The sequence below is a fragment of the Panthera leo genome, chromosome A1 (assembly GCF_018350215.1).
Source record: "Panthera leo isolate Ple1 chromosome A1, P.leo_Ple1_pat1.1, whole genome shotgun sequence".
In the NCBI taxonomy this organism is placed as follows: Eukaryota; Metazoa; Chordata; class Mammalia; order Carnivora; family Felidae; genus Panthera; species Panthera leo.
The window spans coordinates 4,371,681-4,398,239 of record NC_056679.1 but is presented as its reverse complement, the minus strand read 5'-3'; the positions used below and the strand labels follow the sequence as shown (position 1 = coordinate 4,398,239).

Here is a 26,559-nt window from a genome sequence, read left to right as displayed (position 1 = left end):
TCGTGACCTGAGCCGAAGTCGGACGCTCAACCAACTGAGCCACCCAGGCGCCCCATATGAAGTTTAAATGAAATAATGAAAGTAAAATGCTTTGCCAGTGTCTTGCACATAGAAGCCATTCAAAGAATGAGACCCTTCCATCCTTAAAGAAAGGTAGAACAGAGAGCCCGTCACTTAACAGAATAGAAACAGAGTAAGAATAGTGTTTTAATGGTTTGGGATAATGGGTCCCCTCTAGTTAGGTGTCAGTTGATAAATAGTTATGGAGGATCCCTTTTTGCTCAGTTTCTTGGATGTATCATAAAGAAAAGGATAAAGAGATTTATGTGGCAAGGAATTTTATCATAGCATAGATTACAGAGTGGGAAAAATGAAAATATTTTTAGTTCGTGGGACCAAATGTTACGAACGTTAAAAGCCATGGTTTTGAGGGCATTCAAAGAAATGTTCAGTGTTTGTGGTACAGTTTCACAAGAAAAAGCAGGGTACAAACGTCCATGTTAGTTGGCTCCCACTTACTCAGAACAAGGAGTATAATATACTGAGAGTAAATTGGATAGAAGCCAAGGGAAGGTCTTCTCTTGTTGGTGTTAGCCACACGTTCGTTGCCACTGAGACCGTGTCTTCATGAGACCAAAGATACTGCCTCTGCCCGTGCATTTCGGGACGGACATCCCGTTGGGTGTCCCCCACCGGCTCACCCAGCCCAACAGCTAGGGCGAGTGATGTTCCAGTCTGAGGACTTCAGTGCCCTTTACGTCCGTTCGGAAACTCAGCAAACATTCTTCCAGCACCTACTATGTGCTAATTTCCCTAACCTTATCGTAGTTAGTTTCACGTCGTCTTAAAAACATAAGCAGATTGGGGCGCCTGGGTGGCGCAGTCGGTTAAGCGTCCGACTTCAGCCAGGTCACGATCTCGCGGTCCGTGAGTTCGAGCCCCGCGTCAGGCTCTGGGCTGATGGCTCGGAGCCTGGAGCCTGTTTCCGATTCTGTGTCTCCCTCTCTCTCTGCCCCTCCCCCGTTCATGCTCTGTCTCTCTCTGTCCCAAAAATAAATAAAAAACGTTGAAAAAAAAAAATTTTAAAAATAAAAAAAATAAAAAAAAAAAACATAAGCAGATTGGAGGGAAATATAAGAACTTTAATAGGGGTTGTCTTTGCTGAGATTAGCGATTTTAATTTTTTCCTACATTTCTACAGTAAAGCTGTTATACAGTAAACCTACATTATATAATGTAATAAACTTACATTATACAATAAATTTCCATCCCTATTTATCAACCCCCATTATCTTTTTTGTGCTTTGTCTTATAAAAACAAACAGAAAATACCTTTGCTAGGAAAGATAAAGCGGAATGTTTTTCAGGTTGACTGTTCAGGAAGGGAGATCACCGTGAGATAGAGATAATGGGGATATTTTAGGGGCTCGAGTGAAGCCCTTAACATTATTTAAGAAAGAAGGCGAGTGACTAGATTATTAATGTGGTCTGTTGAATTTTCAGAATTTTTAGAAGAACGTTAATTCTGTCCGTTCAAAGTATAGTGGGCAATAGTCAGGAAGATAAGTATACCCTTTCTAAAGAGTCAGGGAAAGCCAGGAGAGTAGATCAAATATTTGGATAATTTAATTCCCGAAAAAAAATAGTTAAAAAAATTACTATTGACAGAAAGAGGTGTTACACTTGAAATTGGTTCCAAGTGTGCAGCAGGATTAAAGAGAAAAGAAAACAAGTCCCATCAGCCAAGAAACCCAGCTTCCGGCACAGCATCAAAGAATTTAATGTTCAAGTGGCTGCTACCAGTTGGAAGAAAAACTGAAAACCTCATGCAGAAGGCCTTTGAAAAATTGTCCAAGTGTACGCTGTTTCATGTTTTTAATTATTGGGGTTTGGATGGAGTTGAAATAAATAAGTAATTATCATGGTGGCGTTCACAGGTTTGTAGTCTATGAATAAGGAACAGGCTTCTACATGTAAAGCTAATCGTAACTATTTTTTCACGCTCTGTGATACATGTATTGACTTTTTAAAACATTGGTTGCCGCTGTGTTTCGTTCTCTCTGCTTATTATATTTAAGCATCCATGACTCGCTCGCGTGGCTCCAACATAGCCTTTTGCAAAGATTCTGTGTTCTCCGAACGATTTTTTTTTTTTTTTTTTTTTTGGATTAAGGTTGTTGAGTGGAAATCACAAATGCCTCCGGAGCCTACAGCAGAGGAACCTGATTTGGTTGGTAGTGGGGGACAGCCCGCAGAGGCCTCGCAGCGGAGGATAGGGTGATTCCTGGGATGCCGGTTTAATCACACTAAGGACTGCTGACCTTGACAGAGGTCGTCCCGGAGGGCCAGAGGGCTGGCAAGGGTTACAGCAGCCTGGCCTAGGCTGGAGGTGTAGGGAAGAAGGGGTTAAATCGGGTGATTGCCTCACTTCTGGTCCTCCTCCCCGTCACCACCCAAATAAATAGCTACCACTTAAGGAGTAATTTTCACATGCTAATAAAGAAGTGAGGTGGAGTTATTTGTTACTTACAGGTTAGTAATACTGGCAGAAGTGCTTTCAGAAACGCTCTCGTTTCCGGATCCCCTGATACATATCTACCGGTCAGATTTACTTACGAGTGGGATTAGATCTCCATCTCCCGGACATCAGGGACCGTGTTTTCCACTGAAGTAGATTTGAAGAGCTGTGTGTACTCGTCCTGTTTCCATAGCTCGCCAAATTTTCTCTCAATCAGTACGTGTATGAATTCAGTATTTGGGTTCCTTTGGCATCTAACGGGAAAGTAAACAACATCAAGTTAGCTTAGAACTAAAAAGGGAGAGATGGACTTCTAAGGATAAAATACTACAGGAGAAAACTAATGAAAAGGTACCCCTTCCTTTAGATGTTGTTCAAGATACTTTCTGCTCCATGGTTTCCGGTTCTTCTTAGTGTCCTGATGAAATTGTTACATCAAGGAAAGGTGGGGAAAATTAGGGCATATTTTTAAGTCTGCAGATGCATTTGATGATTATTAAAAACCTTGTTCTCACTGGGTGTTGTATGTAAGCGATGAATCATGGGAATCCACCCCCAAAACCAAAAGCACGCTGTATGCGCTCTATGTTAGCCAACTTGATGATAAATTATATTAAAAAAATTTTTTTTTTAACATTTATTTGTTTTTGAGACAGAGAGAGACAGAGCATGAACGGGGGAGGGTCAGAGAGAGAGGGAGACACAGAATCGGAAGCAGGCTCCAGGCTCTGAGCCATCAGCCCAGAGCCCGACGCGGGGCTCAAACTCATCACAGACCGCGAGATCGTGACCTGAGCTGAAGTCGGACGCTTAACCGACTGAGCCACCCAGGCGCCCCAAATTATATTTAAAAAAATGCGAAGAAAAAAGATGTTGCTTTCTACGGTGCATGCTAGTATGAATTCTGGAAATCGTGAGGGAACCTTCCATCACAAGTCTTAGCAGATAGGGGAGGAGCGTGGTGGGTGGGAGCTGATAAGTAAGGAACCTGCCTTTTAACAGCGATGCAGGAATGAACGGTGATGGTTCGCATAGTGCTGACCTGTGCAAGGATGTTTCTGTTGGTCTCTCTTTGAAGTTCCCAAATTCTTCATTTGTATCCTTGTTAGGACACTTGTATCTTTAACCTTGTGTTCATTCATTCAAAAAGTATCGGTTTCCTTCTGGGACCCGTGCCTTGTGGAACACACACGTCTTTACCCACAAGCAGTCTATGATACTCTGTAGTTCCGTTAAATATCCATGCTGGATTATAGAGTTTTACCTACTTGCACTTAGCATGTGTACAGCCCACAAGTAGTTATTTGGTGGGTTGCATAAAGTATGCAGCAAGTGTTTTTTTGAAGGAAAGATGGTGGACAGTCAAAAAGATGTCCATCTTTTCCAGAAAAAACAAACAAACAAAAAAAAAACGGCAGATAAGTTGGTCTCATTGGAGAAATTGTCATTCCTTTGTCAGTTAACATTGTCAGTTTAAGACTTATCGTACAGTTAGTATGACATATATGATACTAACTCACCCATCGGAGAGCTTAAAAGCCCAGTCCGTCAGCTACATGTTTGGACTGACTTCTAAGATGTTAAGCTCCTGGTTTTAAAGAAAGTGTGTGTGTGTGTGTGTGTGTGTGTGTGTGTGTGTGTGTGTGTGTACACATCTGACTTTTGCAGAGTATGGTTGAAAAGTCCAATTTATTTACCAAGAAAGTGATTTTGTGAATAATTATTGTTACCCATTATAACCTGGGTTCGTTTTGTTTATAGGCGAGTGGCTGAACTGTTTATGTTTGATTTTGAAATCAGCGGAATCCACCTAGACAAAGAGAAGGTGAATATTTCCTCTCTGGTTTTTCCTCTTGTTTTGCTCACGTCCAGTTGGTTTCTTTGTTGCTGTCGCCCTTGTGTGTTGCTTAAACTCGTTTGTCATAAAAACTCTTAGGGTGTTTGTGTCGCGAGATACTTCGATTAGTTGTGTCTGAATGGAGTGCTCAGACTCTGCCAGTCTGCCACCCGTGACAATTCGGAATTAAGACCTTGCTTGAGACACTGGGGGTGTTTTAGATGTGCATTTAGATGGGCAATATCGGGAAAGAGGCACGTGAGCAGGAAGGCTGAGAGTTGCGAAGGTCAAGGTTGGAAGTGGACGCACAGGGAACATTAAGAACTTGACAGAAGTGCGCGTGTTCACATTACACACGTCTTTGACAGATCCACACGGTTTTGTTCCGGAAACAGGAAGCAGGGGTTCTACAGCGTCTACCCTGGGACAGGAGCGACCTTACGCATTGTTCACACCCCTCCTTTCACAGATACGGAAATAGGACAAAGTGATCTGCTCAAGTTCTCATCCTTAGTATCCAGAGTTTCTAGCCCTGGCCACTTCTCTTTCTAGAACGCAGTATCCTACGAAACTTGAACGCCTCATTTCAGTATGAGGGCTGGGAGAAAGGGGGTGAGTTGACCACCCCTGAAAATCTGCCCGCTCCACAGTTATCTCCCTACTTGCCTGCAGTCTATTATGGTTATGTTTTTTTTTTTTTTTTTTTTTTTTTGTAGGTATGTTTCTCCTAATAAACAGAACACAAATCCACTTACCTGTTAATAGAGGTTAGTTCGTCAGAGTATTCTAGAAAGTAGAGGTCACAGTCTTGAGGGTATGTGTCATCTACAATAGGTAACATCATTTTGATTGGTGCTGGGTTTGAGTAATGCTGGGGCCGCTTGTAGACACGTGGATGTGTTTATGTGGCTTTAAGGGCTCAGCACAAGACTCCTGACCGAACCCTGAGCCCACACATGCCTCCCAGCAGCCTTGAGAGGCTGACAGGCACTACTGTAAATTCGTGTTGCTTAAAATCGGCCTCTCTTCAAGCCAGATCTTTATTACCACTTCTTGGTATAATGAGTCCACTGTTCTCTGAGTCACTCAAATAAAAATTGGGGGTTAGTTTGTGTTTTTTTATTCCCAGTACTTTTATGCCGTAATTCGTGACAGAATCCTCGGATTGTTCTGTAGAGCTTCTGCATCTGTCCCCGCCCCCCCCCCCCCCCCCCCCCCCCCCCCCCCCCCCCCGACAGCTCACCTTGAACCTTATCGCCACACTGAGCTGTCCTAAAGGTCCTGGTCTTGCTGACACTCATTATAATTGATAGTTAAGCAATTGATAATTAAGCATTTGCTGTTTGAAGCATATGTGTTTCATCACATCTTTATAGCCTCTCTGAGGCCCTTGCTGTCGCTCCCGTTTTGTAGATGAGGGACTGGGGCACCTCGAGTTTCTGTGATCTACCCAGGGTCACAGGGCCAGTAGCTGCAGGAGGCTCGGACTCCAGAGGCTGCTCGCCAACCCGGCCCGGGTTGTCTGCTGGTCAGTCTGACCCGTCTGTGAACGTTGAAGTGATTTCCTTGAAGTCTTGGTGTGATCCTTACCGTCCTGCCCAGAACCTTTCAGTCACTCTCCATTGCCTATTGAAAAAGTACCAATGGCAGCTAATACGTAACGAAGAGTGTCCGTGGCGGTGCTTTCCCAGCCTTCCCTGTGCTCCCCTGTAACTCGTGACACTGTTGGACCACTTTCATGCGTGGTCCCCATCCTCCTCCTGCTGTCTGTTCACCCGGCCCGCCTGCCTCAAGCCCCCGCCAAGGCTTCATCCTCAGACCACCGTGTCCGCGAAGCTCTTACCAGTTCCCCAGATGAAAGTTTGTATTCATCTGAACTCCCATTCTATGTATTTCATGCACATGGCATTTACCTCTTCCTGCCTTTTCTCGAAGCGGTTCCTGTTGCGTTACTTGTCTAAATTCCAGGCTTCTCAAGGACCAAGAACATGGGTCATGTTTTTTTCCAGTTTTGGCCTCAGCAAATGTTGAATGACTGTATGGGAATCATAATAATACTAGCTAATACTAATCAGGTCTGATATTCAGAAGGACGATAGTGGAGAATACTGTCGTTCCTAGTAGAGAAAGTAGGTGAACAGTCTTATTATTTTATGTAATCTTCAGGAACCATGTTTTTGAAACTTTACCCAGAAGTGTTGGGTGTCAGGTCAAGGTCAGTTTTGCCGGCATTGAACTTGCTGCTTTTACGTCTTGAGTGTTCTTACAAGGGTAGCTGCCCCCCGCCCGGCACGTAACTCCCTGGGAACTCATGAGCATTAAACATGCAAGTCAAGTAAATGTGCTGAATTCCTCTTATAATTTCTGTCTGTTCTCAAAGGTGTGCCACTAAAACAGGTAAGAGGAGACACGTTACCCTTTTTAAAAGAGAGATCTTGAAAGAAACCCACCAACATAATGTACACATTATAAAGGCCTGTATATTTTTTTCTGTTTTCTTCCCACGTTATTTCTTATTTTATTGTAAAGGTCTCGCATGAATATAATTGAAAAGTTTAAAATTAATGGAAGTATATATTTTTTAGCAATCATTTGATAACTTAGCACAACAATCTCGTAGAATTCTTAGAAGTGTGAATACTGCATCTTTATCCCAGAATGATGAAATGCTATGCCTAGAAAATTGGTGAGGGCAGGAAGGAAACCCAGTTTTTAATTCCAGGGGGACTTTAACAGGCGGTAAATTCTTTGAAATAATCTTATCATTTTATTTTTTCATAGTCAAGGTTTTGTGGAACATTTTGGAACTGTAGTACTATTCCCAATCTTTTGCCTTTTTTGGGTTATTCCAATGATTACCATTAGGTGGTGATAAATGGTCATAGTAGAAACAAAAGAGGCAACAGGAAATCTGGACTAATAAAGACCTTGAAGTATCTGAAAACTCAGTTTTCCCACGAAGTTCGAATTTTCTATATTGTAGAATTTTTGGTTATTAATATATACTTAATTTTTCCCCAGCATCTTACCAAGTGTACATCGGCATCTAAAATACCTTTTTAAAAATTTTTTTTTTAAGTGTTTTTATTTATTTTTGAGAAGAGAGAGACAGAGCATGAGTGGGAGAGGGGTAGAGAGAAAGAGGGAGAGAACCCGAAGCAGGCTCCGGGCCCTGAGCTGTCAGCACAGGGCCCGACGCGGGGCTTGAACTCACAAGCCGCGAGATCACGACCTGAGCCGAAGTTGGAAGCCCGACCAATTGAGCCACCCAGGCGCCCCTCTTTAAATACCTTTAAAAAAAAATTAGTGCTGCTTAACCATGTTTTGGGGTCATAGTACAGTTCAGAATGTGCTGACAGCTACTGACCCCCTTCCCAGAAAGACGTGCATCTGATTTCACCCAGAGCCTTTCACAGGTCCAGATGCCCGTCTAGTTTCCTAGTAAGAATGACTGCAAATTCATCCTCGTCCTCCAGTAGAGCTGGCTGATTATGTGCACTGTAGTTAGGTTTCATTCAGAACATCTGTGTCACCCCTCGGCTAATACGTGCTTTCTTAGGGGATTGTATATCCTCAAGGTGTGACTGCAAGAAAAAACCCCACATAGGTGTGCCAACACCATCCAATATCATGGTCAGGGGCTCGGCAGGCTGACGGGTGCCAGGCACGGAGCCGGAAGATACAGTCGGCCCTGCAGGCTCCGTCTGGCTCTGCACCCCCCACCCCTGCTGGCCTTCGCTAGCTAATCAAGTGTGTGCAGAGGCAGAACTGCTAACGTGTGTCCCCCTCTGCATGCTCGTTACGCTCTTGTGAAGACTTACAGTAATTCCTTTCCTTCCCTTTGACCTTTCTGTCTAATCTTTTAGGATCGAGGATGTTTTCAAATGTGTCCTTCAAATACTCTTTTTAGCCCACAAACACTTATAAGTATCATATTGATTAGATTCAACTACCTGCTATTCTCTGATTCGCTTAACTAAGAGGTTTTTGGGGGGATAGGGAAGGATTGTGTACCTCCCAATGTGGTTAATTTCAAAGATTATATAACCTAGACATAACAGAACTCTAGAACGTATGTAAATATTAAGCATAGAAACACTATAAAAACCATAGGATAATCATTTTGTTAAGATATTAAAAACATATCAAAAACAGAATTCACATAGTTCGTAGTATATTATTATATATTTATGGCACAAGCAATATACTCAATATTCATTTCATTTAATATATTTAGTATCTTATTCAATATGTTGCTTTACTGTCTTAGTAGATGGTCTGTTAAGTCAGTTGTGAAATACTACTTTAAATGCCTTTAAATAACTTTTACTCCCTCCGCATGTAGCGTAAGAGAGCAGTGGACCTGAATGTTAAAATCTTGGATTTGAGTAATACATTTCTCATGGGAACTAACTTTCCCAACAAGATTGAGAAGCATCTCTTGCCAGAACACATTCATCAAAACTTTGTAGTCGCTGGAAATCACGTGATAGTTGATGGTCTACACGCAGAATCTCCAGATGACTTGGTATGTGTATTCCCCCTTGCTTTATAGTCTAGGTCTCATCTGTGTTTGCTACTGTTTGAACCCAAAATTCAGTGATAATGTAATTATACCTTTAAAAATGCCTGGGTGTTACTAAGCCCTAAAATTGGACTGTGGGATTATTAATTCTGTAAATGCTTTGAATATGAAAATGGTTTAATTATTCATCTCATAAAGAACTCATTTAAATTTTTTTTTATTAAAAAAATTTTTTTTCCTAAATGTTTATTTATTTTTGAGAGAGACAGAGACAGAATGCAAGCGGGTTAGGGGCAGAGAGAGAGGGAGACACAGAAGCAGAAGCAGGCTCCAGGCTCTGAGCTGTCAGTACAGAGCCCGACGCGGGGCTGGAACTCACGAGCTGTGAGATCATGACCTGAGCCGAAGCCAGACGCTCAGCCGACTGTGCCACCCAGGGGCCCCAAGAACTCCTCATTTTTAAAGTACGATAAAGAAATATATAACAATTACATTGTAGACTACCCAGATTCTTACTGCCTGTAGTCTTTACCTGGTTAAAGGTGCTTTATAGCACGTGTGTTGGGTAAAATTGGGTATGGTTGTGTATGTCCCCCCAGACCCCATGACCGAGAACTCCAGTCAAGTATGTGTTTATACCCCATGCTAGTTTCTGAATCTAAAAGCTTTATTCACTCTGTGTAAACCCTTATTTATTATTTTTTTTAATGTCTATTTTTGAGCGAGAGAGAGAGAGAGAGCGCATGTGAGTACAAGTTGGGGAGGGGCAGAGAGGGAGATACAGAATCGGAAGCAGGCTCCCGGCTCCGAGCTGTCAGCACGGAGCCCGGCTCGGGGCTCGAACTCAAGAGCCATGAGATCATGACCTGAGCCGAAGTCGGACGCTTAACTGACTGAGCCACCCAGGTGGCCCATCACTTACTTTCATTTTAAAGTAGTGATCACCGGTAGAAGAGAGGGGGTGAGAGTTAGCCTATATTTTTATTGCGTGGGCCTCTGTGTCACGGTGCTTATTATACCTTCTACCATTTACACTTTAAATGTAGGTGCGAGAAGCCGCTTATAAAATTTTTCTTCATCCCAATGCTGGTCAGTTGAGATGTTTGGAGGAATTGCTCAGCAACAGAGACCTGCTGGCAAAGTTAGTGGGGTACTGCACGTACTCCCACAGAGCCCTGCAAGGAACACTAGCCCAGAGTCCAGGTAAGCTCGTTTACCCAGCTTTTTAAAACAGGATTTTCGCAAAACTCCGCTTCTATTTTACGTGGCTCTAAATGAGCGTTCTCTTTTTAATATCCTCAGAGCCCCATTTATTGAGATTTTCTGCCTGTTTAGATAGACCTGACCTTTAAATAGAGCCAGTAATTGGAAATATATTCTCTCCAGCCGAGGTAGTTTATTTCTTGTGCACGTCGAGAGTGAAGTCATACTTAAATTTTCACTGATGCTAATTTAAATTCTGTTCATTTTAAGTCAGCCGGTTTCTGTGTTCGACCCAACCACGTCGGTTAGGATTAGGATGAGAGGAGGGGAAAGATCAATGTGTCTGCTGAAGACAAGGTTGAATATAGGCTAGGACTATAAAAGCACGTGGGTATATGAACCTCCTTTTCAGAGGGAAGAGTGCTGGATGGGAAGGTGGGAAGAAGCATCCTGGGGTTTGTGAAAGTCTTGCCTTGTGCTCTGCTGAGCTCTTTATGATTTATGGTATATAAAGGAAACGTTACACGGTAGTACAAATATAAGCGTATATGGTAGGTTTGTTCAAAGGCAGATTAAATTGCCGTGATAGTTCACACAGGGTCAGGAGCAGGGTAGCTGTGATGCTGGGACTGTTCAGTTCAAGATACCTGTCAGAGCTGGAACCTCCAAGACTTGGTGGTGGGTTGAGAGGGAGGAGGACACGGTGTGCCGGCTACCCTTGGTTTCCGGTTGAGCATCTGGGCGGACGTGCCCTTCACGGGTTGAGAGGGAACGCTGGAAATGAACTCTGTGTGGGCGGAAGATCACATCGTTGATTCTGTTCTGTCTTTATTCCTTCCGTGCGTATCCCTTCTCTCTCTAGTATGTTCCTGTCTTCTCCAGAGTGTTCTTAAAAATGGCCATTTCTTTTGCAAGCAGCCGTCTCCCTTGACCCTTCGAGGCTCTCTGCGAAGCCATAGGCACATCTCACTCCCCCCTTTGCTCATGCCGTTCCCTGCATGGGGAACAGCTCCCCCGTCCCAATCTGTCTGTTCAAATCCTATACATTTTTCAGTGTTCAGCCCCAAACCCACCTCTTTCACAAAGCCTTTTCACTTTTCACTTCCCTTAGACGCCCTTGTCTCTGAACAGTTTGTTACACCCCATTTAGCTCCTAAATAGATCGTACAACAATTTGTGTTTTTCTGTGGTCGTTGTGGTCACCAGATTGTTAGGATGTTTTATTATTATTATTTTATGTTCGGTTGACCCTTGAACAGTGCAGGGGTGCCGACACCCCCCACCCCCTCATAGTTGAAAATCCACATGTAACTTTTGACTCCCCAAAACTTAACTACTGACAGCCCACAGTCAACTGGAAGCCTTAACCAATGACAAACGGTTTGTCATCCATATTTGGTACGTTATATGTATTATGTACTGTATTATAATAAAGTAAACCGGAGGAAAAATGTTAGTAAGAACATCGCAAGAGAAAGCACGTTTATAGTACTATACTGTATCTGTTGAAAACTATCCACGTGTAAGTGCACCCACACTGTTCAAACCCGTGTTGTTCAAGGGTCAGCTGTGATAATAGTATGGTGCTTACTCTGGGCCGTTATTCAGTGCCTCCACAGCCCTGTGAGGTAGATGTTCGTATCCACTTGATAGGATAGGAACCCAGGGTTAGTTATTGTGCCAAAAAGTGTCAGGGCTGAACCCTAAACCCATGCCCTAAGTGTATGGTCTTTGTAGGCTGTTTGAGACCAAACAGATGTATAAAAGGCATCATCTTCGTTCTCTGTCATCAGCCATTGATTTGACAAGTATTTACCGAGTGCCCATGATGTGTCGATATTACTGTAGGCCCTAGAAATAAATCAGTGTGTAACACAGATGGAAATTCCTGCTCTGGAGCGGTTTATATTTCTGTAAGGGAGATAAGACCGACCTAAATAGGTAAAGAACACAGTATTTTATTAGTTAATACGAGCTGTAGAGAAAACTGGATGGGGAAGGGGTTAAGGAATGTGAACGTGTGTGGATTTTAAACAGAGTTGACGGGGCTGGGGGCGGGGCAAATGAGCATAGACTTGAAGGAGGTGCAGGAATAAGCCTGTGGCTCTTAGGGGAAGAAAGTTCCAGATGGAGGCACGGCAAGGGCAGAGGACCCTAGGTAGCTGGACACATCTGAGAAGCAAAAAGGGCAAAGTGGCGAGTGCAGTGAGCGAGGGGAGCGGGAAGAGGTGGAGGCAGATGCAAGGAGGAGCTGTGATCAGGGCTTTTCCTCGAGTGAGATGGGAAGTCATTTGGGGGTTTGAGCAGAGAAGTAGGGTGATCTGTCTTACATTTTGATGGCAGGTCATGTCCTGCTGACACCGAGATAGGCTGCAGAGAGGCAAGGGTGGAGGAGAGGCCTGTCAGAAGGGGTTTTGCAGTAATCGTGATGAGAAAGATGGCGGCTTGACCAAAGTGGTGGCAGTGGAGTCATAGGATGTGTCTGATTCTAGAGACACAGCATTTTGAAGGGGAACCAAGATTTTTAAGCTGATCAACTGAAAAGACATAGTGAGTTACTGTCAACCAAGAGGGAGGGGACTGGAGGCTTCGTTTGGTTCAAGTTAAGTTGAGATGCCAATTGGTGTTCACATGGTGATGTTGAGTAGGCAGGAGTTGAGGAGAGGGCTCTGAGCCAGAGAGATAAATTAGGGTCTGTATTTTAGGGCATGACTTTGTCTGAGGTGTCCAGGGGAGTGAGTGCATTTGAAGAAGAACGGAAGTCCAGGGACTGAGCTCTGGGCTCTCCCAAGTTTAAGACGTCAGGGATATGAGGAAAAGCCAGTAATGGCCGCCAAGAAGGAGCATCAATGAAAGAGGAGGAAAGTGAACAGAGTGGGTGGTCCTGGAGGCCACGCCAGGAAGTGACTGAAGGGGAGGACAGTGATCAGCTGACTCAAATGCTGAGGACGTGTGAAATCTAAAGAAGGTCGAGGATTGACTGCTGGGGTGAGCAGTGTGGATTCTCCAACCCACCGGACTTGCAGCTGCTAATGCCAGGTATCATTACCAGCAAATCCACTGCTTGCCAGGTGGTTAGCATGGTCGTATGTTAGAGTTGCGCTGTTGTGCACAGAGCCACAGAGGATATGAGTTTGTGTCCTTAAGGAATTTAAAATTTAGTTGGGGAGCTCAGTGATCTGAATATAAACAGTAACGCAGGTCATTGTCTTTTCAGTGTCAAACGAGTGGCAAGTATAGACAAAACAATGCTAGAGGATTTTAGGAGTTCGGGAAGTTTGTCAGATGCTATGTAGTTGCTGAGGGTTTTATGAGGGAGGTGAAACTGGAAATCGGTGGTGAAGAAATGGTGAACTTTCAGCAGAGAGAAGGAGGTGGGAAGGGATATAAACCAAGGTTAAGGTGGGCACTCATATGGCAGGCGAATTAGGAAATAATTTTCCAGTGAGGCATTTATTTGTTTTCAGGGGCTTTCAAACCTTTTATTTTATTTTATTTTATTTTATTTTATTTTATTTTATTTTATTTTATTTTATTTTATTTTATTTTATTTTATCCTATCCTATCCTATCCTATCCTATCCTACCCTACCCTACCCTATCCTACCCTACCCTATCCATCGTTTTTATTTCTTAATGTTTATTTATTTATTTTTTTTTTTAAATTTTTTTTTTCAACGTTTTTTATTTTTTTGGGGACAGAGAGAGACAGACAGAGCATGAACGGGGGAGGGGCAGAGAGAGAGGGAGACACAGAATCGGAAACAGGCTCCAGGCTCTGAGCCATCAGCCCAGAGCCTGACGCGGGGCTCGAACTCACGGACCGCGAGATCGTGACCTGGCTGAAGTCGGACGCTTAACCGACTGCGCCACCCAGGCGCCCCAATGTTTATTTATTTTTGAGACAGAGACAGAGCATGAGTGGGGTAGGGGCAGAGAGAGAGGGAGACATAGAATCCAAAGCAGGCTGCAGGCTCTGAGCTGTCAGCACAGAGCCTGACACGGGGCTCGAACCCACAAACCGTGAGACCATGACCTGAGCTGAAGTCAGATGCTTATCCGAGCCCCCCAGGTGCCCCTCATTCTTTTTAATATGACAGTTTTCCAGGTAGATTGAGGTAGATCTTTCACATGTAAGATAGCTAGAAAAACAAAAATGGGTGAAAGTGAGTAAAAATCTCACTTAGAAATAAAAGCATGCACAGACTTACTTGAACATACTTCTTTATGGCAGCTGGTATGATATCCTAAAATAAGCTTTCATTTTTAATGAAATAATGTTTTTTTCCTAAAAGACCTAATACCATTTAATATGGCACATGGGCAGTGTTTCCAAGATTACTGTTACAAGGCCTGTTAAATATCAATAGTGGCAAGAAACCCCAGAGCTTCTTGGTTTAGGTTAACCTCCGTTCTTTTCTCAGGCTTTTATTTTACTCAGAAAGGAGATAAATTGGAGACGGCGAGAAACTTAAAACCATATACAAGATCATCTGGAAAATATAAAAACAGTGTTTGTGGCAAACTCTAAAACGCATGTGAAAACTCTACACATAAATCAGTGGCGGAAAGTGGCAAATTCAAAAGTACACATGAAAAATTCCCCGTCATGGGAAATAATGATAGTTATACCATATTGCCTTTATGAGTTTGTAGTATATAATGACCATGGCTGAAGTCTTTAAGTGATTAAAAAAAAAATCCTAGTGGAGCTTAAATTTCTAAGGTTCTAATTTTGTTTATTTTTTTTTGGTGTTGATCCTGAATAGATTATTCTGCAGCTATATATAAAAAAGAAATATAGCTCTCCGGAAAAACATTGATTTTTAAAATCTAATTTTCAGTGACTCACGCTTCAAAATTACACTGATTTTTATGAACAAATCAGAGTCTGGCTATTTTTTTGAAACTCGGGCAAAATTAAGCAGGTCTAAGAAACATATTTTTTCTCTTACACATATGAGTAGATAGAAACACATTGAAAATTTGGATTTTTTTTTTCTTTTAACCTCCCCCTTCACTCCTTCCTCTGGGGTATAATCGAAGGGTTTGGATTACTACTATGTTCGTTAAATTTGTTTTCTGATAAACTGATCATCATCATTTGGAAATACTTATGCCTAGGATATGTTAGCAACCCCGACATATCTCTTTGAGGGCATTTGAAAATGATGTCTTTAAGGGCATTACAGTGTATAGATTATGACTATTACATTCTAATTTTAACAGGTATGTTCATTATATTTTACGTAATTAAAGACATTTTCTTTTGGATTTCATTTTAGAGACGGTCATGCAGTTCCTTGAGAAGCTATCAGACAAACTTTCTGAAAGGTTAGTTTTTGTACTACTCTTCAGATGTGTATCATGTAGGTTTTTCTTCTTTTTCATTTTTTTAAAATTCATTTTATTCATTTTTGAGAGACAGAGAGAGACAGGGCGTACGCAGGAGAGGGGCAGAGAGAGAGAGAGACACAGACAGAATCTGAAGCAGGCTCCAGGCTCTGAGCTGTCAGCAGAGAGCCTGATGTGGGGCTCGAACCCATGAACTGTGAGATCATGACCTGCGCCAAAGTCGGACGCTTAACTGACTGAGCCACCCAGGCGCCTTTATATAAATTTATAAAAAATTTGAAGGTGACCTATTAAGAATGTAAGTGTGGGAATATCGAGTCAGATCTATGGCCGAGTCAGGAGATTGGATTAACGATGAGGAATACTTTGAAAGCACATAGCTGTCTTCCCAAGGTGACAGTCTTGAAAACTTAGGCTGTCCCCTCTGATTAACCAGTTCATTGTCTTAGGAACCCATCATTGATGTGTAATTAAAAAATGTTTTCCAAACCTTTTTAGAACTATATATTTTCGACTCCTGCCACCAATGTTACAAGCTCATAAAGTCGTGTTTCTCTTCTTTTGGCCTACATGTACATGGCTCATGGATGTGGTCGATTGAGCTGTGTTTTTGATCTTAAGAATGATCTGCCTCCCCATTTGAGTTCCTTTGTTGTGGCCCTGCCTTCCATTCTTGATCGGGTCACTTGTCCTTTGCCGGTGCTTCTCTTGTGCTTTGTTGAGAGGCCACACTCCGGCAGCCTTCAGAGACTGACGGTTCCAGAAGGAGGCATGTCACGGCTGCCTTATTATGCTGCCTGGAATTTCCTTTGCCTTTTGACCACCAACACGTTGAATTTATCTCAGATTTCCATTTTCTATTATTATAAATTCACTCCTTAGCACCCAGTCCTCTCTAATTTGGATTATATTTTAAATTCTAAAATTTTCTTTTAATCTAGTGAATCACTGTGGCTTTGATAGAATGAAAAGGAAGTATTAATTATGCGGTTAGTTGAGAATATACTCTGCTTTATTAGGAAAGTGTTAGTATTCTTTCTTCCCTTCTCTGTAGCTATAGATTGTATTTTGAGCAAACATATCTTCAGATTTTTAGGGATATATATATAGGTGTTAATTCTAACAGAAACTTCATATTTTATAATTTTAAGCACATATTTGATTATTGCCCAGCTAGAGTTTTCTTTGGGGAAAAAATATGAATGGAAATCTTAAATATAATCTCTGTTCATGTTTTTTCTTGTAGAAAGTTATTTGTTAGTCTCTTACCTTCTTAATGTGTAGCAAAAAGCAGTTATTTTAAGTTTTCTGGTGAATACTTTGCATGTTTGTGTAACATTGCTCATTTTCCCAGGCTTTAATACTATCAAAACCTTTATCTGTCTGCTAGGATGTTTTTAAGGTAGAAATGGCAGTAATTTACTAATGATACATTGACATCCCTTTTAACACAGGTAAAATGTGGATTAATACTGGCTTACATTTGCACTACAAATGACTTCTGGTTTTATCATGAATATCGGAAAGGTACATAAACAAAATTATTAATGTAATTATTAAAATTTTGTCCTAATAAACTTGTTTTACAGAACTATAAGAGACTTTGAGATGATACGAGGGATGAAAATGAAACTAAATCCTCAAAATTCTGTAAGTGACACTTTTATATATATTTTTTTTTATGTTTATTTTTTGAAAGAGAGAGAGAGAGAGCATGAGTGGGGAAGGGGCAGAGAGGGAGACACAGAATCCGAAGCAGGCTCCAGTCTCCAGGCTCCGAGCTGTCAGCACGGAACCTGATGCGGGGCTCAAACTCACGAACCGTGAGATCATGACCTAAGGTCCAGTCGGACACTTAACTGACTGATCAACCCAGGCACCGCGGAATATTTTTATTATAATGTAAACAATCTATCAGCTGGGGTCCTTATCTTTTGACTCTAGAACTTTCTTGTTATATGCTGAAGGTACGTATAGTCTTGTTTGTTATCCCTGGACTTGGTTCTGATTCTTGGGTTTGGTGAATAAAGTATTGAAATACTTGATCCATACGTCCGAATCTGACATTTCTCGGCAATCCAGTATTTTTGTTGGTTAGTTGATATAAGACACACACACACACACACACACACACACACTCATACATGTACACACACCTATAAACGTATATTAACTATGTATATTCATATATACTCGTGTGAAGGCTGCTTCTATTCTACGGAAAGTGGGCTTCTCAGTTTGAAGCAGCCTTTAAGGAAGCTCGGTGGAGGACTGATCTGGCAGGTGGCAATTTAACCATCAGTGTTAACATTACAGTTTACTTTTTTATTTGCTAACTTATGGAGCTCAATTAAATAGATCGATGTGGACTTCAAAGGATACCCCATCTTAAAACACTTAGGTGGTGTTTTCAATCATAAGATTAAGCGATTGCATGATCTTACAGTACAGACTTAAGTGTCTTTATGTCCAGAAGGATGCCCAAGTGATGGTGTGCCCCCAAAAGTGATGGGATTCCAGGTGTTAGGACCCTCGCTCTCATTTGGTTCAAGGGCGTTTACTGGGTTACTGGTTGTCTGCCTTATTCTCTTATTGGTCCTGTCGTTGGCAGTTCTTGATTTTGGTGCTGGCCGCTAGAGCCAAAGTCCTAGAGAACATCTAGGGGAAATGAGCCTTGCAGATTTAGAAACTATTTTCCAGTTTCTCAGATACAGCCACTAAGAAATAGATTAATCCTAGCAAATTCACCAATTTCAAGAGTAGCATGTCAGTTTGTTAATTTATGGTAGGAGCTGTGTAGCAAAGTAACTAGGGTCAGTCATCTGCAACTTTGGCTTGGTAGGTAGTCCACTTAGGAAGCTAGGTATAGGCCAGAATTTATGTTGGTGAATATAGAAATAGAAAAGATAAAATACGTTGCCAGAAGCTCCTTTATTATAAGCTAATATGAAACTATCCTCTCTAGACATTTGGTATACAGGTGACTCTCTAGATATTTGTGAAATGCCTGATCTCGTCGTGAACGGTACCACGCTTCACCCTGCAACCCTGGCCAGAACCTGGATTTGCTCCAGGCCGGTAGTTCTCAAAGTGTGTTCCCTGGACCAGAAGCAGCAGCAGCATCTGGAACTTGTTAGAAATACAAACTCTCCAGTCCCACATGAGACGTGCTGTATCTCCAGCCCTACAGTCCTGTTCCAACAAGCCCTTCGGGTTATTTATCTCTTTCCCCTCTCTGCCCACATATAACCATTTACCAAATCGTGTGGATTCTACCTTCCAGAGAACTCTGTTCTCTCCTCTCCACGCCCATTGCCACAGTTCTGGTTGAGGTCATTCTTACTTCTCACCCGGACCATAGTTGTAGTTGCTGAACTACTTTTCTAGCCTTTGGTTCTGGCTCCTGATTTGGACTGCTTAGCAATGTGCTAAGTGTTAGACATAGGGTAGGTACTCAACACTTATTTGAAATATGAATGAATGAATGAATGACTTGCCATTAGAGGGATTTTGCCAAAAAGCAGATCTGACCTCGTCACTCTCTTGTTTAAGATTTTTCTGTGGTTTTCTGTAATTCTCAGATTCACCTTCCTATTCCTTTTTTTTTTTTTTTTTTTGAATGTTTATTTATTTTTGAGAGACAGTGAGAGCCAGGGAGAAGCAGAGAGAGAGAGAGAGAGAGAGAGTGAATCTGAAACAGGCTCCAGGCTCTGAGCTGTCAGCACCAACTGAGCCACCCAGACACCCCTCCTATTCCTTTTTTTAATGTTTATTTACTTTCGAGAGAGAGAGAGAGACAGTGAGGAGGGTGGGGAAGAGAGAGGGTGGGGGGAATCTCAAGTAGGTTCCACACCGTCAGCGCAGAGCTTGAAATCACGAATCACAGGATCATGACCTTAGCTGAAATCAAGAGTCAGATGCTTAGCTGACTCCGGGAAGACTTCTCGTGTAAAAGACACTTGAGCAGAGCCTTGGGAGAAACGAGGCAGTACCCCGCACACGTCACGTAGGGCAGAGCCTTTTCAACAGAGAGAGCAGCTGCCCGTTGTGCTTGGAAAACGACGAGGAGACCAGTGCAGTGAGGGAGGGCAAGAGTCGCAGGAGGTGGGCTCAGGGTTCAGGGCGGTGCAATCAGGTCATGTAGAAGGGAGATGGGAAAGCATTGGCGAGCAGAAATAACTCTTCCAGGGGCGCCTTGGGTGGCTCAGTTGGTTGAGCGTCCGACTTCGGCTCAGGTCATGATCTCGCGGTTCGTGGGTTCGGGCCCCGCGTCGGGCTCTGGGCTGACAGCTCGGAGCCTGGAGCCTGCTTCGGATTCTGTGTCTCCCTGTCTCTCTCTGCCCCTCCCCTGCTTGCGCGCTGTCTCTCTCTCTCTCTCTCTCTCTCTCTCTCTCAAAAATAAATAAACATTTAAGAAATGACTCTTCCAACATTGTGCAGTAATGTGGATTGAACACTTGAGCCTAGGCAATCTGACTTCACAGCCTGGGCTGTTAGTCACTCCTGTCACCTGGACGGTTTGTGGGGAGGATGATCTTCCAGGGATTCAGGCTTTTTCCCCGTCAGTATTCTGTACCAGTTGTCAAAACCAACTATTAGGACAATGCTTCTTTATGGCATATTTTCTTTGCCACGATTAGAGTTAATTCTCCCTTCGTTACACTTGAAATTGTTGCTTTCATTTTGGGGATCCACCCTAAGCTTCCTGCTTAGATTTAGAAAGAACTCTAATCTTACCTTTAGAGCCCTAATCTTACCTGCAGTATGTTTTATGGATAAATACGTGGGTTACATGTTGGGAAAAATTTCAACATGGCTAATTTAATCTATTAATGTTGACTTTTATAAGTTGACATTGTACATTATTTACTTTCCCCCCAAATTCTGGGACATTGTTTTTTTTATGCCTTTGTACTCAATTGATTATAGGGAAGTCAAAATAAAGAGGTGGGCATTTTTAGGGTCTTTAAAAAACTTACCTGATATAATGGTTTACATCTTATAAGCTGGCTAAATTCTTGGTAAAAATTGCGAAGTAGACAATAATTTTCATAGCAATGGATTTTTCCATTGTAGGAATTAATGCCTTGGGATCCCCCCTACTACAGCGGTGTGATTCGTGCAGAGAGGTAAGTTGTTTTGTTTTGCTTTGAGAAATCCTTATAAATGAGAAGGAAGAAAGAAACTGTTTATCGAGCACTTTGTACAGTAATCGTGCAACGTGAGTAATCTCCTCACTCAGTTGCCCGCATTAGAAGCCCGTGCACGCTCAAGTCCGCGCCCTGCCCTGGCCTTTGCCAACATTTGCCCACACATTCTTCGTCTGGTTTAACACCTGTGCTCTCAGCCTTAGTATTGTCTACCCCTCCCCCAAAGCCTATACTTGTATGGCTCGGGTCACTTCCTGGTTTAAAACTTTTAAATATCTCTGTGTGGTGTCTAGAATCTGGCTTCTTCCTGGGAGTCGCTTCCAGGTTTTCTTACTAGATGGAGTGTTTCTGGGGCTGGAAGTTCAGTTGTCGCTCGTTTCTGGCCCGGGATGGGTGCTCGGCAAATATATGTTGAACTAAGGAAGGAAGAGAGTGGTACTGGGGATGGTGACATACGGTTTTCTTATGTTTCCTCATTTTTATTTGAACATATTGTCAACATATTATTGGCACATCTGGAAGGATACATGTGAAATTAAGATTTAGGACCGTTAACTTGATTTAAGTCCTCCTCCAGTTCCGTAGTCTCCTCTTTGATTATATAATGGCAAACTAGTGGGTATGTTTGTTTTCCCCCCTAAATACACCCTATTTCTGTCATTTTTATATTTGCATGTAAACCCAAGAAATATGGAGGGCTGTTCAAAGTGAACACATCTAAAAACAAAACAAAACGAGAAAACCCAAAAAACAAAGTGAGCACGTTTAGAAATGTTTCTGTCCCAAGTAACTTTATATATGCATTAGGAATTTTTGAAAACCTCCAAATCCTACCCTTCAACAGATTTTTAACATTTTTCTCTTACAGCTCCTTCTTGAGCTGCTCGGCTTTAACCACGAGAGTTAAGATTGATTTAGGTAGTGGACGAAAATAAGTTTTGTGCCTTTTTCTCCATTAAAGCATGTTGGCATACATCATGATAATATACTTAAGTTTGATTGGTATTCAGTTCTAAAGTCTTTCTGTTCCTCTGCATTATTCAAGTCTTACTTACAAAGCAGATTGTCTCCTAATACTTCGTCAGCTACTGTTTTTTATACATATATTTCAGACTCAGCACAGGCCTCCTTCTCTGTGGAAGCACATAAGCTGTCATTCAAAATCTGTAATCATTTGATTATGATACACAGTGAGTGCCCAGAATATGTTATAGCTTAATGTAGTCATTTCACAGGTGCGTTTTATGGCTGTGGAACTTCAGACCTTGCTCCTTATCGTTACAGAAAACATATCATTTCTCTTCTAAAACTTTTTCAAAGAGGGATTTGGTTTGGTTATTTGTAAGAGAACACTAATTTTTTTTATTAATGCTTTCCATATCTATATAAGGTTTTTAAAATTTTTTGTTCGTGGAAAGTGATGTAAATTAGATGTGTTTGTTTCTTCCCGAGTTTTGCTCTGTGATTTTTATTTGTTATTTAGCTTTACTCTGTAAGTGTAGGATGCCCAGGTGGTGGTTCTGTGGAAATTACTTGTGAATATCTGAAGACTTGGAAAGACATCATCAATTATAAAGTATAAGCATTAATTAGGAGTAGGAGATCCCTGAGAAGTTCGATAGTAATCTTAAATAAAAGATACTGAATAAAAGGTGGTGACTTTCTCTTCTCCGTTTTTACCGAAAGTACAATATTGCGAAGTCTTTGTGTTGCTGACTGACTCTAGAGTCAGTCCTTAGGGATCTCTGAGCCCGCAGATAGATTGGGAGTTCTCTGTCCTCTGGACTGGCCACAGAGACGGGGGTTACCGTCCACGCGGGGCAGTTGTTGAGTGGCAACAGCCCAGGCAGCATGGCAGTGTGGTCTGGAGTACGTTCCCCGCAGTCTGGGGGGCCTGTGTGAGTCCTGGCTCCACCGCTAATGAGGTATCCATGAGCTTTGGAAAGAAAGTTCCTTGTCCTCTCTAAGCCTCTCAGCAAGGGTATCTATAAAATGGGGGTTATGACAGTCCCTACTTTGTAGGTCAGGATGAAATGAGATAATGTTGCTATTATGAGTACTAAAATAACATGATTATATGGAATTGGCCTTCTGGGGACACTCTTCTAGAGGATGATCTGCTCTAAGAGATGCTTTCTACGTGTTCTTTAAAATCTTTCGAAGGAGTGGTCCCTTCCCTCCGAAGTCTCCTCTAAGAAAACACTCGTCTCAAGTGTAATGAGTATGTCGAATTGGTTGTAAAATGCTCATCAGACAAGCTTTTAAGGATAGAGGAGGGACACAGGGACAGGGAAGCACACCTCGCCTCTGCTTCCCAGAGCATCACTCTGTCCAAGGAGGAGGAAACCCTGTGTCTGGCGGGCAGGGCAGCTCACCTCGGGTCGCTTTCCTCTTGAAGGCCACAGCCTCTTGAAGGCTACTGCCTTCAAAATAGAATTGCAGCCGTCATTCATGGCCTCTAGGATCCGTCCGGTCACAGCCCGCTTTTCTTTAACAATGAATACGTGCACACCCACGGTTATTTGCTGGGTATGGCCTGCCCTCTGGTCTTTCCCACCCATTCCTCTTCCTTTACAGTTTTCCTCAGCCAGCCGAAACCCTGCGTCTGGCACTTAGATCCCTTTGTGTCTCCGACAGAGCCTGTGTCTGGCAGCTAACAGCGTTCCCTTTGCCTTCCTTTGCTGTCTCACTTGTGAAATTTCGCCAAGAGTCCACGACACCTCCGGGTCTGCCACAGCCTCTGTGCTTCCCGTCACCACCATACTTCCCAGCCTCCACGCGGCACCCTTGACCTTTAACGACGTGTTCCTTTGGTCCCCTGTGTTCAACACGTCTTGTCAACCATACCTTAACGCTCTTAAGAACAAAGTTCGTCTTATTTTTTCCATTTGCGGTTACGTGTGAAATAAACACTCTGGGCTCTCGACAAATGCATTATTGGCGAATAGCCACTGTTCAAGACTGTGTCCAAAGCAGTACTCGGAAATCCTTATTAAAAGCAATCCAGTCGTAAAGAGAATATCATACCGTATATTCGTGAATGGCTTTTTTCGTCTACCAGATTGGTTGGAAGCGGGTAACCCTCTGGGAGGTCTTCATAGCGCTCATTTGTTGACAGAAGTTTCCACCAGGCTTATTGGTTCTTAGAGTTAAGAAATCGCCAGCTCTTCCAGGAACACAGTATAACCTACCTGGTATCCACCAGGGGCTTTACTGAATTTACTTCAAGTGTCCATACTAGGTCATGTGTTGGGCTCTTAACTCCTTTCAAAGAACCGAGAAAAGGGATGCCGAAATGCTTCAGAGGGGATCGTAAGAATCGGGGGGTTTAAACATCGATTTTCAGTAGCTTAAAAGGCAAATGATTGAGTTTTGGCTTGAGATTTCAGTAATCTTGATTGACAAGAGTAGGCTGAGAGGCACAGGTAACGGATGAGAAAAGAAAGCGAAAACAGAACAGTTTGGATTGGAGGTTGGAAGGACGGAATGACGTGAGGACTGCTAAATCCTTGTTAAATTCCTCTGCTTTCAAGTAAAGACTTAAATAAATGTGTGGTTTGACACGAAACAAAAAATAGAAGGCTTTCCTTGGTTTGAGTTTTTCTTCAAGTTAACCCCTGGGACCTTTCTTTTTTTGCTTTTATGTTCAGATTCCTTTCAAGTTTCTTAAATGTTCGCCTAAAGAAAGAACCTATTACAAGTGAGGTGAGAAATTAACGTGTTTTCAAACCACCCAGGGTTGGTCCTGGGAAATAGAGGCATGAGTGACCGATGGAAATCTTAAAGAGCACAGAAAAATCTTAATTTTCTTTTTCAAGTTTTAGTGTTGGAGTCTTCATGGCACAGGAAAAGTCATTCTTTACAAAACTTTTTAAAACATTTATTTATGAGGCAGAGGGAGACAGAGGGTAAGCGGGAAAGGAGCAGAGAGAGAGGGAGAGACACAGAATCCGAAGCAGGCTCCAGGCTCCGAGCTGTCAGCACAGAGCCCGACACGAGTCTCGAACCCATGAACCACGAGATCATGACCTGAACCCAAGTCAGACGCACAACCCACTGAGTCATCCAGGCACCCTGAAAAGTCACTCTTTAAATTATGAAAAGTATACATACAGTTATTTTATTTAAAACTTACATGGGATTTTTGAACAGGCTGTACATTCGTATGGTTCAAAAAGTCACAACAACTTTAAAAAGTACTCACTGAGAAATTTTGGTGTCATACCCGTCCCTGCTCACAGCACTCCCCCTTGCCCCTGTCCCCTAGAGGTAATCATTTTAAAGTTGTTTCAAGTGTCCTGGCAGTGTTTGATGTCTGTTTTTAATGCTGGTCAACTTTATTTCTCTTCTGCCAACAGTGAGTTTCAGTGAGTATTACTTCATTAATTTTGGTGGTATTTTGTAGATATTATTGGGAAGTGGAATTCAGTATTGTCTATTCTTTGCTAAGGGGTATTCTCAAAAGTTCGAGAGCATTCATTCACATAATGAAATAGGAATGTTTTCTGTTTTAAACTCTTCAGGAAACCCTGAACTTTCACAGACAGATGACTCTGTGGTATTTCAAGATAATAAAGATTTGTTTGATGTGTGAAATTGTATAGTTTATTGGCTAGTGTATGTGCAGTGAACTTGGTGCTGACAGTGTTGAAAACCAGTAACATTTATTATGAAAACTTTCAAAATAAAGACAAGTATAAAGAATAACGTAGGTAGGGGCACCTGGGTGGCTCAGTCGGTTGGGCATCCGACTTCGGCTCGGGTCATGATCTCACAGTCAGTGAGTTCGAGCCCCGCATCAGGCTCTGTGCTGATGGCTCGGAGCCTGGAGTCTGCTTCGGATTCTGTGTGTGTCTCTCTCAGCCTCTCTCTCTCTCTCTCTCTCTCTCTCTCTCTCTCTCTCTCTCTCAAAAATAAAATTAAAAAAACATAAAAAAAAAGAACGTAGGTAACCCCATGTTTTCATCTCCCAAATTTAGTAACTATCCAAACTGTGCCATATTTGCTTCATTTATCTTTTTTCTTTCTGTTTCTTTCTCTCTTTCCCTCCCTCCCTCCCTCCCATCCTCCATCCCATCCTTTCTTCCTTGTTACTAAACCTTAGACCTCATGTCATTTCACTTCAATGTGTTTCTTGTGTACCTCTAAAGCATATGGATATTTTCGTCCATCACTCCAGCACCGTCATTGCCCAGGAAGGTTCACAGCAGTTCACTGGCACCACCTGATACTCAGTCTGTATTCATGTTTCCTTGATAGTATTGGGTCCGTTTTCTCCCAGGCAGCTTGTTGGAACCAGGGTCCACCCAAGACCTACACGTCCTATCGGTTTTTTCTGTCCCCCGAATCTCTGACTCTGCGGCAGGTGAGCACACGCCTTGCCCCAGCCCAGCCCCCCATCTCTTTCGTATTATTACCTTGTGGCAGACACCAGGTTGCTTGTCTTACAGATGTCCCAGACTTCTGGGTCTATGCGATCGCTTTCTTGTAGCGTCATTTTGCTGCTTCCTCCGATCTGGATGTGACGGGACCCCCGTCATTTTTGGGTGTTCCATCTCGTCTTACCGTTGCAGTTCAGGGATGACTAATTCTACGTATTAATGTAACAAATAAGCTGCGTGAGAGAGGTCCCACGGCTGTCCTAAGATGTGGCTCCGGCCTCTGAGGTGGCGGTTCTGTCACCAGAGTCAGTCACAGCATTGTAACGTGGACATCCTCTCTCCCGGACGCCAGGCCCGCCCGTTTACTTTCCCACTTCTCTGGGGTGATGATGGAATCGTACTGTATTTGTGAACTTCAGTTTTGACTTATGTTAACTACAATCTCCGGTGAACTAAGCAGCCCGTCTGTACCATTAAGGAACCTTGTTCTCCGATTACCAGGAAGTTTGGCTGGAGAAGTTTTCTTGGCTGCAGCCTCAGAAGGCGAGATAGAAACAACTGGCAATGGCCGGTTCTTTATAAAACAGAGCG

The 26,559-nt window shown here is 42.6% G+C and overlaps 1 protein-coding gene across 6 annotated transcripts in view; it reads left to right on the top strand.

The window, feature by feature from the left end:
- Positions 1 to 26,559, top strand: part of LOC122215613 (mitochondrial intermediate peptidase) — a 163,413-nt gene that overhangs the window by 10,802 nt on the left and 126,052 nt on the right. For all 6 annotated transcript variants that reach the window (XR_006200489.1, XR_006200493.1, XM_042931418.1 and 3 more), the window contains exons 5-10: positions 4,280 to 4,343; positions 8,701 to 8,883; positions 9,927 to 10,083; positions 15,368 to 15,416; positions 17,027 to 17,087; positions 20,514 to 20,566. Coding sequence is in view for 4 of the 6 variants with exons in the window: in XM_042931418.1 (XP_042787352.1) it covers positions 4,280 to 4,343; positions 8,701 to 8,883; positions 9,927 to 10,083; positions 15,368 to 15,416; positions 17,027 to 17,087; positions 20,514 to 20,566 (567 nt within the window). In the remaining 2 variants the exon portion in view is untranslated. The remainder of the gene's footprint in view (positions 1 to 4,279; positions 4,344 to 8,700; positions 8,884 to 9,926; positions 10,084 to 15,367; positions 15,417 to 17,026; positions 17,088 to 20,513; positions 20,567 to 26,559) is intronic.